This window comes from Sinohyriopsis cumingii, chromosome 2 (assembly GCF_028554795.1).
Source record: "Sinohyriopsis cumingii isolate HCF-2022 chromosome 2, ASM2855479v2, whole genome shotgun sequence".
NCBI classification, from domain to species: domain Eukaryota; kingdom Metazoa; phylum Mollusca; class Bivalvia; order Unionida; family Unionidae; genus Sinohyriopsis; species Sinohyriopsis cumingii.
This window is the reverse complement of record NC_142962.1, coordinates 37,635,536-37,652,903: the sequence shown is the minus strand read 5'-3', so window position 1 is coordinate 37,652,903 and position 17,368 is coordinate 37,635,536. Positions and strand designations below refer to the sequence as shown.

Here is a 17,368-nt window from a genome sequence, read left to right as displayed (position 1 = left end):
AGACACAAAATAGCAGGTTTTTATCTCATCTGGCATTCTTGTCTGAGCAGCTCTGATTTTTTTCAAGCACTCTTACCAAATGTTTTAGTGGAGATTTTAAACTAACGTTAAAGATCTTTAACTCATCCAAATGACCGTCAGGTGACAATAAGAAGGTGAGATTGAACTTTGACTGTGGCTAGTGACGGGAAAGGAAATGTATAGGGAAAACAGGAGGAAAAACAAGATTCTGCTGGACATCAGAGTGCTTGCTTTGGGCTATCACCAACTGACCACTATAATAGTTGAACTGTGTTCTGATTTACAAACCTTTCCACATTTTTTGTATGGCACATTGTTTTCATCACAGTATTTGTACATTAGTTGCAGTCCCTCTACACACATTTTAGCCTTCAGAGAACCAGGTGTGTAATAAATACCAGCATGAATCACTCCACTGTTATGACCACTTTGGTGCTGGGCTGAAAATAAAAATCAAAACAAACAATGCTCTTCCTTTTGTCACCAAAATTACCACATAAAAGAAATATAATCATTACCATGTAAAACTTAAGAACTTGTGTAAAGAGCAGTGATGAGTCAGTGGTTTGCAAGTTGATTGAAAAAGACAAGTATCAATGACTTGCTCTAATGTGGGGTGTGGCTAAATCAATTCTAACAGATATTAGAACTAAAAGACTGAGGAAAGTGCCTCTCATGTTATAACAGCTAAACCATAACATGAATGAATCAATATTTTGTTACGAGTGCAACAATAAAATTGTTTAAATGCTGCTGATGTTTGTCAAAAGTCATCAATTATTATTTAACTTCTTTCACAGCATAAGAGTAATGCTATCTTGAAATAACTGTAAAAACCTTTTGATGTTTATTTTAAAAATGATGGACTCTCTTTAGTGAAGGTGAGAAATATTTTAATATTCTCTTTGGTAGAAATCATTTTAATTACTAGATAAAATTTCCAATTTTCATCAATATTTTGTCTCGCACATGAATGAGTATCTCAACAATAAATATGGGGACTCTGGTTTACACACTATTCAAACACTGACATTCTTTTGAATAAATGAGTCAAGAATGTAAACATTCTCTGGGTGTATTTTAATTCCTTTTGCAGCAATGACTCAAAATATGTATATTCAACACCTGCACTTTGTCTCAGTCAGGTCATCATCTTTTTGTAAGCTTCCCTATCACTCAGGTCATCATCTTTCTGTAAGCTTCTATATTACTCTGGTCATCATTTTTCTGTAAGCTTCTCTATTACTCAGGTCATCATTTTTCTGTAAGCTTCCCTATTACTCAGGTCATTATCCTGTAGAGGGTGCAAGGGAGAGTTTTTATACACAAATTTAATGTTGCATACACCTGCCTAATATAAAAATTCATTAAAAAAATATATATATACACAAATGAGGTAAAAAATGTCCATACTGTTGGATGGGCATGGGGGCGCTCACCAGTTATTATGTACTTTTGAGAGAGTGATGTCTGTAAGGTGAAGTTGTTTGCATGTAAAACATGCACAATGGAGAGAATGTTGGCATACCTCTATGCTACATTAACCCGAGTGGCCGAGTGGTCTAAAGCGCTCTCCGTTACGGATCACTGCCATCTCACCGCTGCCTGCGGTGGTTCGAGTCTCAGATTCAGCCAATGTGGGTATGTGAGAAAGCTTGCCAGTAACTTCTTGTGGGTCGGTGGTTCTTTCCGTGGTTTTCCCGGGTTCTTCCTCCACCATTAATACTGGTCGCCATGTATAGCCTATCGTGTGCTGAAATATGGCGTTAAACCCCACAACAACAACAACATGCTACATTAATGTAATGTGGATGATATTTCGTTTGATATTGTACCTTTGGAAATTGTACATGATCTAAGCACACTGCTAACTAAAATGACTGCTCCCTTGTGCTCCAAAATCAGCCTGAATTAGTCTAAAGTACACTTTTCATAGCAGCTATTAAAATAGGGAAAATGAATTTTGCCAGACTAGACAATACCAGCTTTTGAAAGTGGAATGAATGAATTACCAAATATATAAAATGTAAAAAAAGTTATCGGCTCTTTTTTTAATACAATTTATCTCTGAAGTTCAGGAAGTGAAACTGACAAAGTGGAGCTAGCACTTTTTTGAAAGGTGCACATCTGGAGTAAGGCCAAGCTGTATATTCTATAACCCATATTACACCCATAAATCATACACCAAAATTAAGGGAATTAAAGGTTCATTGAACCATACCTAAGATATACAAGGTCCTTTTTAAATAGCCAGTATAACCAGTGAGGAAAGCCGGGGAAATTCCTTTTCTTTAAAAATTCTAACCCTATGCAAAATGCGAAACTGTAGAGCACCACCATAATAAAGCAAAACATGAATATCATTCAATTGACCTGACAAGGCAGTGGAAATTCAAAGAATAAAGAGTTGACGTACCCCAACCCCAAATTATACATGCATTTTTCATGTCCGAAGGCCATTTTTGAGAACATGTGATGCTCACAGTGCAAACACAAGACCTTTTCCTGGGTGATAATTTTGAAAACATTATGCACCTAATAGCTTGATTCAATTCAGAATAGTTGTAATCCAGGCAGTTTTTGAGATATTCTACTTGCCTTGAGCCAACATGTCTACTGCTATAAGTGGCTAGCTTTGCTTCCTAATCGACTACTGGAATTTCACTGGCTACATGCTGTGCAGTGACTAAATGAGATCCACATTCCTCACATCAATTTCAAGAACAACACAAGCTGGACAGACCAAATTCACAAATATATCCAAATTTTTAATTGTTACACAATAATAGCTCAAAAGGTCACACCATAGCCTTGTTAAGAAATTTGTCAGGGGCCAATTTATGAAAGTGTCCCCTGCCAGCTATGCTTCATTATCACTCAGGTCATCATATTTCTGTAAGCTTCCCTATCATTCAGGTCATCATATTTCTGTATGCTTCCCTATCACTCAGGTCATCATCTTTCTGTACGCTTTCCTATCACTCAGGTCATCATCTGTCAGCTTCCCTATCACTCAGGTCGTCATCTTTCTGTATGCTTTCCTATCAAACAGGTCATCATCTTTCTGTACGCTTTCCTATCACTCAGATCATCTTTCTGTCAGCTTCCCTATCACTCAGGTCATCATCTCTCTGTATGCTTCCCTATCACTCAGGTCATCATCTGTCAGCTTCCCTATCACTCAGGTCATCATCTTTCTGTATGCTTCCCTATCACTCAGGTCATCATCTTTCTGTCAGCTTCCCTATCACTCAGGTCATCATCTCTCTGTATGCTTTCCTATCACTCAGGTCATCATCTTTCTGTCAGCTTCCCTATCACTCAGGTCATCATCTCTCTGTATGCTTCCCTATCACTCAGGTCATCATCTCTCTGTACGCTTTCCTATCATTCAGGTCATCATTTTTTGTAAGCTTCCCTACACAACCTTAGTTGTTTATGACACATGTTTTTATTCATTATTTTAAAAATATTTACGCATTTCTTCTTGTGGAAAATTGTTCAAACAAATTACTAAACTTTCTGTTTTTAAACATAATATTCCTACTTTAATAATGAAACTTCTGAATGGGCATCTGAAAAAAAACCCAATGAATTGATCAGAAAAGGCATTCCATGTCGCATTTGATATGACTAAGTCATTTTGTGATGTGTGGCAATTTTAAAACCATACCAGCTAAAACATATGTTCTGGACAAGTCAAGTTTAATAAACATGACTTCAAAATTTAAGTGACTAAATGCACACATTTTGAAAGAAATAATGAAAATATCTGTGTAACAGTTGATTCCCATGCCTTTTAAATTGTGCGAAGTTATTGATTATGGCTTAAGAATGGGGGGTAACTTATGCAGGAAGGTTATTATTTCAAGAATGGTAGGTAACTCTTGTAGGCTTGGAGCCATGATAGATAAATTGCATGTCCATGGCAACAGAAGAATCTTGTTGAGTTGTTCATAATATGCTATTTACTTAGTGACTTTAAGAAGTATTCTAATAAGAACTGCTGCAAATGTCTAATTGACATAATTAATAATTCAGGATTGGCCTGTCAGGAAAGAACCCCTCAGAACTTACCTTTCCTAATATTCACACCAATGTTGTTGTTGCTGTAGGGTTTAATGGCATTTTTCAGCACACAATAGGCTATACATGGCAACCAGTATTAATGGTGCAGGAAGAAACTGGGAAATCCCCGGAAATGATCACCGACCCTCAAGAAGCTACTGGCAAGCTTTCTCACATACCCACATTGGCCGAATCCGAGACTCGAACCCGCACAGACAGAGGTGAGATGGCAGTGATCCGTAATGGAGAGCACTTTAGATCACTCGGCCACTCGGGGCCCCCAAACCAATGTTAACAAGTGAGTAAGCCTATGGCGATGCGAACACAGAAAGTATGCAGTGATCAAATCTGACTATGACTCTTGTGACACTGCTGTATGACATGGATGGGGACTAAGTTTCACATCTCTATCTCAAAGATCACAAAAGTAAAAATGGAGAAGAAGAAGAAAAAAAATTAATCAGAGACCTTGACCCTGAAGATGTGACCTTGACCCTGAAGATAAAACCTTGACTTTGATACATGAGATGTCTTCACACTGAGAAATTTATGCGTATAAGCACTGAACTGTAAGGACCTGATAAGATACTGTGAGGAAAAAAACAAACAAATGCGACAATGAAAAACATACCCGTGATGTTGATCTTCAACGCACAATCCTCAAAAGTGGCACACAACATATTCAACAGCTCAAAGTTATAGAGCAGAAGGAAAAACTTTACTTAAGCATAAAATATTGTCCTGTAACCATGGTGTTAATGATAGGAATCCCAATGTGGTACATGACAAATATATAAATTTCATCCCTTTATCTAAAAGAACTTTAAAGCTTCTAATGAAGAAAAACTTAAAATACTGACCCATGACCTACGCCTTGAAGATTGAATTCCCAATGTGGTAAATGACACACTTACTAATGATCATGAATAAGTATACCAATTTTCATCTCCTGATCTCAGACAGCTCTAAAGTTATGAGGGGAGAGATAAATGTGACGAAACCCAAAAAACACTGATCTGTGACTTTGAATTTGAAGATAGGACCCATAATGTTCTTCATATCACACATTCATTATTTGTTCAAAAAAAACCCAGCAAACAAATGGCATGAAAGTTTAGCTGAAAGGAAAGTGTGAAGGAATACTTTAAATACTGGTCTGTGACCTTGAAGATGGAATCCAAACTAACACAGTTCCTATTTATATACTTGTATAACAAGAGGTAATGTCACTAAAATGGAAAGTTTACCACTGAATAAACATAGATATTCCTACTGGTCAAAAGGGGTCTATGTAGTTAACAAAGTACTGAGCATGGAAAATTGTATGTTGTCATAAGCAAAATGCAAGCATATTTAACCTGTGTTGCTAAAGAATAAAATGTAGGTCACTGTGTCCTTCTTTGGAAAGGGTGTAGTACTAATAGATTATTCCAATTATCAAGTTTCATTATTCTAATATCAACAGTACCCAGTAAATGAAATTTCAAAACGAAATGAGAACAAAGTCATTGAATCATGACATGGGTCAGAAAACGTTTTCTATGACGTACTTATCTAAGATGGATCCCCTCATTAAGTTTTGTGATTTTAGCTATCATGTTATGCATCTACCATGAACATGCTAAAGTGGTCAAAAGCTTAATGCAAAAATTTCACCAAAGCAAGTAAATTGTGAAATGTAAGTATTTTTCATGAACAAAATCATAAATGTCATGTAAAAAAAAGTTATGCTTCTTTACAAAAAAGAACCATTTCTCCATAGAACTATATAATAAAATCTTTGTGACAAATATTTTTAATTTGAAATATGATTGCAAATGCTATGCTATTACTTTCAGCATTCATTTCAAATGAATGTTCCAGTAGCTGTCTGTACATGTTATATGATGCATCATCATCAAAGTCATTTATTGATAAAATGGAAACAGACCATCTCTGTCAAGACATACCAATTTCCTTTTCCTTATCCAAGACCGCAAAGGTTACCGATGGATGACGAAGAATCAACTCTCTTGCTGTTGCAAAGCCAACAATACCACCTCCAACAATAACTACATCATAATTTTTGGCCTTATGGCTGAAAAAAAAAGCATTTGAATTAAAAATTGTTATCTGTAATAGAATATGACTTATAGGGGAAACAAACAACTGAAAACAGCGAGTTTCTTCATTACTAGAAATATACAATCTACTAAAATTATTAAAATCTGTATCTATTGTTAAGCATTAAAGCTGTTATACTTTTAAAAAAATCACTGATGACACAAAAGTCTGAAAGGGTTTAAAAATTGACAAAACTCAGCGATTTTGCTTTCACCATTGACAAAATGTTTTGAGACTTTGACTTTAATCTAGTAATTAGAAACTTAAAATAGTGGAATATGTCAAGTAGAGTTTAATATACATACATAATGCAAGTCACATAATGTTTATCTAGTGTTTAGCTCACAAAACAGGGTCTTTGGTAAATGCAAATATTTTACATAATAAACAATAAAATGATTAAAAAGCAGAAGTCTGATAGTTCCTAATACATGTACATCACAGGTAAAAAGTATGAATTCAGCCATAAAATATGCTCACTTACTAAAATGCACATATGCCCACAAGCAAAACATTTCTATTATGTAATGCTACATTTGTTGCTGTCTTTGTAAATTCCCCTACTATACAGACAGCTGCATATTCCCATTACTCAGTAGTGGCACTCACACTGTAGTTTTGCCTTCATTTATAAATTTGTGACAAAATACCAGTAAATGACACATTAGCAATGGACACAAAAAAAACAGCTTAATACCAATATGGATTTCGTATAAGTTTGGAAGACAATATGGTGTTATCTTAAAATGAGAAAAAATAGTGCAAGGAAAATCCTATCAAGTCAGTGATTGTGAGTAGAAATTAATACCAATAAAATCAACCACACAATCATTCCTGAAGGTGCAAAACAGCTGACACAGCCACATGTACTTGTTTTTGTTAGTGACAACCCACTTCCTCCACAAAAAATTAAAAAAATCTACGCAAAATGCCAACTTGTGTGATTTTAAATTGGCCTGTTCACCTATTCTGTGCTAATTTTATTTATCACATTGGCACATTCAGTTCTGATTAAATATCTCAGCACAAAAAGATTGATCCCAACTTTGCTCCCTGTGTTTGATTTATGTACTTTACAGCTCATTTAATAACCACTTTTGCTTTTCTGTTGTTTTTCCAGTACTTACCTAATGTCATGCTGGGAATAAGGTCAAATTAAGTTCTGACTGGTCATTATTGTTTACTCAGAATTCAATGTAATATATTTCGCTGTGTAACACATCAGAAGTAAAGCCACAAAATAGTCAATATAGAAATCAACAGGGTAACTTTGTGTAAAAGTGGTTATTAAATGGTGAGTAAAGTAATTCATTATACATGGGAACGCATCTGGAATGTCTCCTTGATGCTAAAGGTGCAGTTCGGATAAGATAAGGAGAAAGGAAGTGGAGAGGTAGGAGTTGGCATTAACAACCATGTCGCCTGGTGTCAAGTGAGTAGATGTTGTCAACAGATTTTTTCTTTTTTACTGACAAAAATGAGAGCATGAGCCTGTGCCATCTGTCTCAGATGAATTCTCAATTTAAAGACTAATAATTATTAATGACTGCTGAATATTAAAATAACTTGTATTTGGGTAAATATTGTCTTTTTTTAAATTTGCCACCTTTGGTATTGATATGTTTATCAGTGTAGGAAAAGTATAATGCATTTAATATATTGATGAATTATTTCACCCCTACATTTTACCAGTTAAGCTGAGGGAAAGTAAACAGATCCAATAAATTAGACAATGGGTCTGTGGTAAGAATTCTAATTAACCCTGATTAACATTCCTAATTAATCTTGCCAGCCCAGTTTCCACTTTCATAAAACCTGGTATTCACCTTCAAAAGGCCTGTCTATAATTAGGTGTCAAAGCATATCTAAAATGGGGCGGATGGGGGCAGGGTCCAAAAACTTCCAGTGGAACTTCCCATATTATTTATCAATGTAAGTGATCCCCTCTAAGATTATCGATGCTTGCCATTTTTAAGTTGGCAGTCTAAAGCAAATAAATACAAAAACAGAAACACACACTGACACAACACCAACTGTTTTTATTGAGATGCAAAATTTGTCAGCTTTGAAACACAATAAAAACTAAATACCATTAATTTTATGCAAGCATTCTAAACAGTATGGCAAATATTGATAAATTTCATTAATTTCTGTCCTGAATAGCATTTTTTTTTATACACATTTTACTTTCCAGATTTGCTACCAGAATAGGATCTTCTATTCCAAATATACAAAATTGCTTTACACCGGTAAAATATGTAGGCGAATTTTAGACCTTTTTTTCCTGGGCCAAACAAAACAAGAAAACACAAATTCAAACCTATATGATAAATGCCTATACTCTGAAGCTGATGAAGTAGCTGGTATCGTTTCTCGTGCGAGAAGGAACGCTCTTTCAAAAGCGGGTCTAATAAGTCTCACGGAGGCCGCCATCTTAAATTCTACGAGATCTCACGAGAGGTTCAAACATGTATATAGGACGCCTTCATGTTACCGCTTCCTTCAAACGTTCAATAGTGTACATGGTGTGAATTGTGAGAAGGTGTGTCGCTATGGAAGGGGAACTTAGGTGCCCCGCTTGTAATCAGCTGTACTGTAACCCTCTTTTTCTCCCTTGTTCACATAATGTATGTTCAGGATGTGCCTGCAATTTACAGGAGACAGTGGATAAATTTATTCCACAATCGGATGAGGGAAGTTCAGATTCAAGTGATTGCCCAGAAATTGACAAATTGAGTATCGTTAGTGAAACCGATAGTGGGGTGGTGTGTAACAGTAGACCCAATAGTTATGTGGGTACACCCAGTATTAATAACATATTTTTTCAGTCTTCACAAGGAAATGTCTATGGAATAAGATGTCCAGTGTGTAAAAAGGTTAATTTTCTTGGAGAAAAAGGATATCAATCATTACCCAAAAATAAAGTTCTGGAAACAATTGTTCATAAATATGGAGAAAATAAACAAATTCATGTGGCTGTAAAATGTCAACTGTGTGAAAATGAATCGAGTGTTGCAACTGTGATGTGTGAACAATGTGAAGTGTTTTACTGTGATGCATGTAGAGACAACTGTCATCCATCTAGGGGGCCATTGGCAAAACATAACCTTGTTGACCCAGCTCAGGGAAAATCAATTCTGAGGTCAAAAAACAAAGGTAAAGAGGCTAAATGTCTGGAACATACGGACGAACACATGAGTATGTACTGTCTAACATGCAAATTGCCTTTGTGTATCACCTGCCATCAAGATGGTCAGCATATCAGTCATGAAGTTCAAGCACTGGGACAAATGGCCAAAGCACAAAAGGTAAGTTATTTGTTTTCATTTATAGAGTTGTGCAAGGAAAATTTTTACTTTTCACAAATATAATTTGAATATAATATTATTGTCTGATTAGTTTATAATTAGTTATTGAGAAGACGGATTTTTTATTGTGAAAAATGGCATCTATGTTATATTTTCATTTGTTTCCTGGCATAAAGTAAGTGCTGTCTAAAAATAAATGCTGGCAGATATTAATTTTTTTCAAAAATATTTCCACCTGAGCGAACAGTCTTCAGGTTTTGTCATAGACAATTCTGTTTTCCACCAGTCTGTTTCCTTTTTAACATGATAAAAAAAAATTATTGTTTGCATAAGATATTCCTGTGGTATCCCATCAATCTCTATGCTATTTCCACCTTTTTAAAACTTGATAATAATTTTTTTAAATGATGCTGTATTTATAGCAAAATGTTAAAAACAAAGTTTAAAATGAAGATTTCATACTAGTATATCTAGATAAATGTATAAAGCATTTTTGACTGCAGGATATGGAAACCTTACTAAATACCTACTGTGGTATGTGAATAAGATCAGGTGAGAAAACTATTTAATTAGGTGTCATTCATGTCCTGAAGCCTCCTGCTATCTGAGCAAATTCCTGTAATGCCTAAGGTGTGAAACCTTGGTCAGTCTGATATCAGGGGTGCTTAGGTTGCCTACTTTTACAGTTATTGTGAACACCTTATGAAACCCAATTAACAGGATCTGGCTGTTTATTAATGTTAATCTATTTGTTGTAGACCAATGAAAATGATCACTCTTAGCTGAAGTAGGTTTAATTGTACCCACTTGAGTCCCTTATCAAAAATGTCTTATCTTGCCTGTATTGTAATTGGTTAACTTCAAATAAATCTTGCCCTGCAGCAGTCCTAGACAAGCATGTAAAATACAGAATGGTGAAGCACTGTCTTTTTTATGTATTGTTGGTTGTATGTTACAGTCTGTGTTGTCACCCTTCGAAGGCAAGATATTATATCTTTAATCCTCTTAATAGAAGTTATACAATTAATTGTGTGTGTATAATGAAAACAGGCCATAAGAAAGAACAGCCACTGCAAGATTTCATTCTTAATCTGGACAGTTCATGAAAACAGTATATTTTTTTACCATATATACTTACTTATAAGACAAAAGTCAAATTGCAAACAATAAAGAGACTGCTCATACACCCATGATGTGACATCAGATCTGGGTCTGTGCAGTTTGCAGTTGAACTTGTCTTATAAGCAAGTTTTTATGGTAATTTTATTTTACACTTACACCTTCATACTACATTAAGAATAGTCATTAATCAATGTCATTGAAAAGTTTTGATGAATAAATAAATCCCCTAATGAATGAATCACTTAATACTTAACATGTTGTTGACTATATGAGTTTACTTTCATTTGATGAATAACAAATATTTTGATTTCTTGTTTTGTACATAAATTATAATAAGATGCTTATTGAATACTTTCATTTCTTTCCCAGTTTGTTTGTACAAGAGGAATGATTAGGTACAAAAAATGTTTATGTCATATTTGCACTGGTTTTAAAATTAGGGTAGGTTGGTTTTGGGCAATCTCAAAAACATATTTTGTGGGGGGTGACATTAAATATTCTACTCAAGGTTTTGAATATTTTGGTGGAGTTTCCCCTGCAAACAAAAAAAAAGGAAAAAGAGGTTGTGGTTTCTAAATGTATGTGTTATTTCTCTTAAATTTTTGCCTTGCCAATATTATGTTTAAAAAAAATTTCGATATTTTTGGTGCAAATTAGGATCTATTCTAAAATGTGCAAATGTTATGCTAATCATTAAATAAAATAAAATAAATCACAAAAGTATTGCATATTTTCAGAGCCTTACCTTTATTTTTATCACTATATCCTAACTATATGACAAGGGCTTCTGTCTCACATTTTCATCACAGTAATAGAAATAAATCTGAATTTGCACATCCTAAAATAGACCGTATTGAAGATTTGAGCTTGAAAATTTTGAACCAGTATTGACTGACCTCCATGATTTCTAATGTCCAAACTGCAAAATCTTTGAAGAGATTAGATGTTGATCACTGAAAGATACGGGAACATGTGTCAAAACTATTACATTACAGTGCTTAGAAGTGAAGCCATTGAATAAATCTTCTATTATGTAGCATTGATTCCCATGGTGAGATGGCAGGGGGCTGTACCCTGCCATATTTGATAAGCACCCTGCTGTCCTTACTGTAGCACTCAAAACTGATCTTGGATGAAAAAGCTGTCAAGCTAAAACTTAAGATGAAAAAGCTGTCAAGCTAATATTAGAAAACTATTGTGTTAACATAAGAAAATCTGTGTTTAATTTTAGAAAAATTATTTTCTTGTTTTAGAAAATAACTTAAACAACAAAGGGATTTTTCTGATGGTCAGGAAAGGATTATTTGGTCACCAAGAATTGACCAAATAATTAATTATGTACAGCATACCTCTGACTTATGCCACAGTTGCACTGCCAATAGTTGTTGCATAAGTCAAAATGGTTGGTTTCACTGCCTTTAATTTTCATTGAAAAATATGCAATTCAGTTACCCATGATGCCATTGAAAAATACGCAATTCATTTACCCATTATGCCATTCCTCCTAGCAGCTTATTGATCCTATTTATTTATTTTGTTTTGCTTATGAAAAATGTTTTTATTATTTTTAGTCTTCACTAGAAAAAATAAAATTAGAAAAATATCAAAGTTGGCAGATGCATGTACATTAAAGCTTCACAAAACCAGTCTTGCTCAAATATGGCTCTCTCTGCAAATGGTTGTCCTGTTGATACTGAAACTTCCATATACAAGGCATCTCTATAAAACCACCCAGTTTTTGTTCTTACGTTGTTTTAGAAAAGTCTGGCTGTATTTCATAATCATAAATAATTTTAACAAAATTTGGTTCAGTTGATTTATATGTATTCCTAAAGTTGATGAGTCTAAAAGTCCTGTCGTCTTACATATAATAGGGATGTAAATAACACATCTGCTTGTGATCTCCGTCTCCATGAATTTTCCTGTTCTTTTTGTGGGGGCTAACTTTGGCTCCACTCTTAATACAACAAATGGTGTATACTCTCCAGTTTTCACAATCAAAGGAACTAAGGTGCAGATACTGATAATTGTAAAATTAAGCAACAAAACTAAAACCAAATTTGTAAATTATTTTTGTTTTTAAAAAAAGCACCTTTATTTATTGTTGTTATTTTATGGGAAAGTTGTAAAATTTTGCAGTGCTGGTTTGTATGACATTGCTTACTAATTCCTCCTGACCTGATGCTTTACAACGTTTCTTACCGATAGCATTAAAGCATGGTATACATAAGCAGTATTTTTTTCTTTGATTCTGTACATTTCCAACTGTAGCCCATTTTGTGCAAATTTTTCCAGTTAAAATACACTTTAGAAATGTGCAGAAAATTCTTGGTGTTAATGTAGTTTGTTGCAGGACTTGCAGAGCAACACTATTAATTCATTATGGCTGACAGATACACTTTTTGTGTCTTGAGGTAATACCTTTGTTATATATGGTCTTTGGTGTCATCAAGGTTCAAATGGATCCAAGTGGGTAATATTAGAGAAAGTTGAAGAATGTAGCTTTATACTGATGTCCAGCAACGAGGGCTGGATTGCCCAGTAAGCAAAATAAGCATATATAGGGGCACCAGAAAAAAATGCAAATTAATTGTTGATGATAAAATTGAATGACTTATACATGACCGTTTTGATATGTATGTACAAGTATTTTGTTTGGAATGATGGCAACACTGGTATTTCCCCACCATTTTAGCTTTCAATATTGCTTTCTTTTTAATGTCACATTTTGTATGAAGGGAGTGGCACTGTAATATTTTCAGTGTTAAGGGCCCTGGAAGGCCTTAATCTGGCACTGCCAGCAGCAGACATTCTATGTACATTAAAAAATAAGGTGAGCCATAATCAGAATTATGAGTTAAACAAAGTACACCAAACTATAGGGGGCCAAGAGTGACCACATGTTCTAATGCAATTTTACCGATACTAGCATTCTAACCTCTGAGTGGTTTTGAGTATTGGACTCGGCCAATGTTATCTGAGAGAGATTTTCAGAATATAAAAAATAATTTTTTATATGATGAAATATAAATTTCTTTCTGACAGTAATATGCCATCAAGAAAGATAAATCTGTCCTGACATAAAGATTTTTACGGATGATCTTTCTAGTAATGATAATGACCATCAGGATAAATACTTTGTTATTGGGACAGTGGCAGATTTATATTTGGTCAGTACACTGCCATCCTAAACATTATCCTGTGAATAGTCAAATACCTTCCTTTTTCAGTGTTACACAGTGTATAAATTACATACAGTACTGATTAACAAGTTCAGTGTTTTGGTTCTTAAATACCTTTGGAAACGTTGACCTGATATCCTAACCAGGGTTTATTGTTTTTTGTATGGAAGGATTAAATTACTTACTACAGTACACTCCACACATAACTTGTGGTTGGAGTCAGGACAAAATTTGCCCCTCATTCTTCATTAGCTGTTTGATTTCACTTGCAGTTTGATTTACCTTTTGGATCTTTATGGAACATTAATAACACAATTTATGTTGTCCAGGGATGTGTCAAGCTGGTAGGACTCAAAACCGCACTTGTGCAATTATAAGTCAGTGCTAACCACCGAGGTATTACAATTTCCATTCTAAATTTAATGATTGTTCTTCATAAAAATAACAATGCAGAATGTTGAGTCAGATTTTGAGGAACCAGAAATTGACCAACTATTACTAAGTTAGTCTGGGTTTACAATTTTATTTCATCTCTTATAGTTTACTTTGTTATTTTGTTAGAATAGGACCCAGATTGTGCAAACATGGTCCTCCAGCTTGTATTAGTGGCTTCTTGTGTTGTTTGAAATAATGTTATGCAACATGGTCTTACAGGGACTAATTAGTACCAGAAGAAGTGTTTGTATTTGTTTGTTGTGTTTACAGTTTAGGATGGTTTGTCACAGTACTTACCTGACCAATGTAACTTAGTAACAGGGATCATTCATTATTCAAGCTTGTACATACCATGACATATCCCAGTTTTCATACTTGTGTATGTGAATTCTGACATATCCCATCTCAGAGAGTATACATACCCTGACATATCCCATCTCAGAGAGGATACATACCCTGTCATATCCCAGTGCTCATTCTTGTATATATGAATTCTGACATATTCCATCTCAGAGAGTATACATACCCTGTCATATCCCAGTGCTCATTCTTGTATATATGAATTCTCATATATCCCATCTCAGAGAGGATAAATAACCTGTCATATCCCAGTACTCATTCTGTATATACAGATAAATATTTACTGATAAGGAAATAAACAGCTCAAAAGAATTAATGTAATTATGACCATATATAAAGTTTTTATGAACAAATCATGTAAGCTACCTTCTCTGATTTTTGCTTCCCCATTTCCTCTCTGATTTGGCACCCCTATCAAAACAGGTCCCTTGGAAGCGCACTGCTCACACATAGCTTGCGCTGGCCCTGTTACATTGCATTAAAACTTACACAATATTTTTGATTTGATATAACATTCAGGACAAATTACATTTTCTCACCTTGTTCTGGGCTGCTTGACAGTTAACAGTTTCCACAACTGTACAAGACACAAAATGAAAATCCTGGATTCTTGATCAGAGGAGCATCATGTTCTTTGGTTCTGAACTGTAGTTGGAACAGAACTATTATAAGACACAAAGAATCTTTTTAAAAACCATGCAGATTTAAAAATTCTGATGTTTAACAAGAGATTATGATATATTTTCTCAATGAACATTAAAAATAAATAGAATTTAATCATTTGTAGGAGTGACAGAAGAAAGGGGACATTGGTGTTTACAACTACATTTTATTTATAGCAAGAAGTTGTGTATGTATATATATATATATATATATATATATATATATATATATATATATATATATATATATATATATATATATATATATATATATAATACAGTTACACCTTTATCGAGTGAGATCCAGTGAAAGATCATTTGTATTTGCACTTTTGTAATCAGTCAACAAATAGATGAGACAGACTGGTTTTAAGTTCTAAGAACCAATACCTAGATGTGTTGGGTAAACAGAGGAGCAGACTGTTTGGCTGTCTAAAGAAGGCAGAATAGAGTTGGAGTCAGACTTCTTAGTGTCCTGTGATATGAGGAGAAAAGATAACTACCACCTACAGGGCCACCACATGGTTAAGCAATTGTCAGTTTTCATTACCTGACTGATTACACCACTTGTATGCATGAAAAGATAAAATTATTGAACAAATGCCTTCCATGGCTCCTGCATTGATTGCATTATTGCTTCCCTATGCTTGAATTGCAGTTACATAGTCTTCTGAATTTTAAACATTTAAATATTGTTTTCATGCACACATTCTGCATTGACATAATCTTGTTAGCGCTTGGATTGTGGTAGATCCATGGGGAAGATACCCTATAATTGGCATTGACAAGTTTCTTTTGTTCAGGTAGTCTAATGTGTGGGGTAAGTGAATGTAATTGACACTTTCAGGATTGCAGGTTTGGTTGATCTGTTACTACTTCACATATATCTAATTGAGAGTACAATGAAAAAGCATTGAAATGATTGGATTCAACATTTATGATAAAATATTTGTATATTTGTAATGATCCATGAGATATTTTGTTTCTCTATTGATCATGAACTGTGCAAGTAAAATGGCAGACCTCTGTCGCCCATTTAACTCAGATGAGATGATATATCTTTGAAAAGAATTACTATGTAGATTTTCTCTACATTTTTCATTATAAATAGCTCAAAAATTGGATCTCAGTATTGCTGTACAAAGTATACTCTGAATATTTCTACTGTAAAGATTGCATGGAGTTTTATTTTAATTTGTTTCTAACTGCAGTGTAGATTAAACTAGTTATCAACACAGTAATGAATATTTTTTGTCCACATCATACATCTGTATAATCACAAAGAAGATAACAGACTGTGAGACAGATCCCCACCCCCACCTGGATTTGCTTTCTAAAGTACAATCATGAATAATAAATATTCTTGAAATTTCATGCAAGGTTACCCAGCCTCAGGAGTATGCATACATTTTGTGTACAATGTTTTTAGTCTGAATAAATATTAGATGTCCAAAAGTTTGAAGAAATTTTTTTGTCTGAAAGTGAAAAAATAGGAATTTATTAAGCCTGTTAGGGGCCAGCCATTTAGTTTGGCTGGGGAGGATGGGCCTCTGATTTTTTTAAAGCAATTTCTAACTCTCATAAAAAAATAAATTGTCTTGAATTAAAAGGATATGAATTTCAATTCGAAAACAACCCATCCATCACCCCACAATTTAGGCGTTGGTCTCTTATATTGGGTGAAATGATTACTCAATCTGTTGATGTATAAATTTATTCCATATCAATAGAAGTGGTGGCAATCTGATTAAAATCAGATCTTCATGTGAGTGGAGATCAGATTTTAATCAGATTACAAGAGGTGATGACTTGATACAAAACGATGCTAACCCTATACATTACTTTAATCTACAGCATTCATGAACAGTTCTTAGTCGTTTTGCCTTTTATTTTTTAACTTGAGAATTCATCCAAGACAGCCATAGCAGTTACATGCATTTATTTATTTCAGTAGCAAAGAAAAAGTACTGTATTGACAATATCCACAAGCCCTCCATAAATTAGCAAACACAAAGTTACTAACTCACTCAGTTGGAAATTTTGTACTACCCCCCCTCCCCCATCCCTGCAAATCCATGCTGATTATTTTATCCAGTAGGTATACTCG

At 34.3% G+C, this 17,368-nt stretch overlaps 2 protein-coding genes across 3 annotated transcripts in view; one reads left to right on the top strand and one right to left on the bottom strand.

Moving 5' to 3' along the window:
• LOC149804662 (L-2-hydroxyglutarate dehydrogenase, mitochondrial-like) overlaps positions 1–8,631 on the bottom strand; it is a 31,330-nt gene extending 22,699 nt beyond the window's left edge. The window contains exons 1-3 of the mRNA XM_089942915.1: positions 8,513–8,631; positions 6,039–6,166; positions 310–461 (exon numbers count right to left, since the gene is read on the bottom strand). Coding sequence (XP_089799041.1) covers positions 310–461; positions 6,039–6,166; positions 8,513–8,625 — 393 coding nt within the window. The 5' untranslated portion in view covers positions 8,626–8,631. The remainder of the gene's footprint in view (positions 1–309; positions 462–6,038; positions 6,167–8,512) is intronic.
• A 62-nt stretch (positions 8,632–8,693) lies between these two features.
• LOC149804660 (E3 ubiquitin-protein ligase TRIM9-like) overlaps positions 8,694–17,368 on the top strand; it is a 180,525-nt gene continuing 171,850 nt past the window's right edge. For both annotated transcript variants that reach the window (XM_089942913.1, XM_089942912.1), the window contains exon 1: positions 8,694–9,500. In XM_089942913.1, coding sequence (XP_089799039.1) covers positions 8,745–9,500 — 756 coding nt within the window. In that variant the 5' untranslated portion in view covers positions 8,694–8,744. The remainder of the gene's footprint in view (positions 9,501–17,368) is intronic.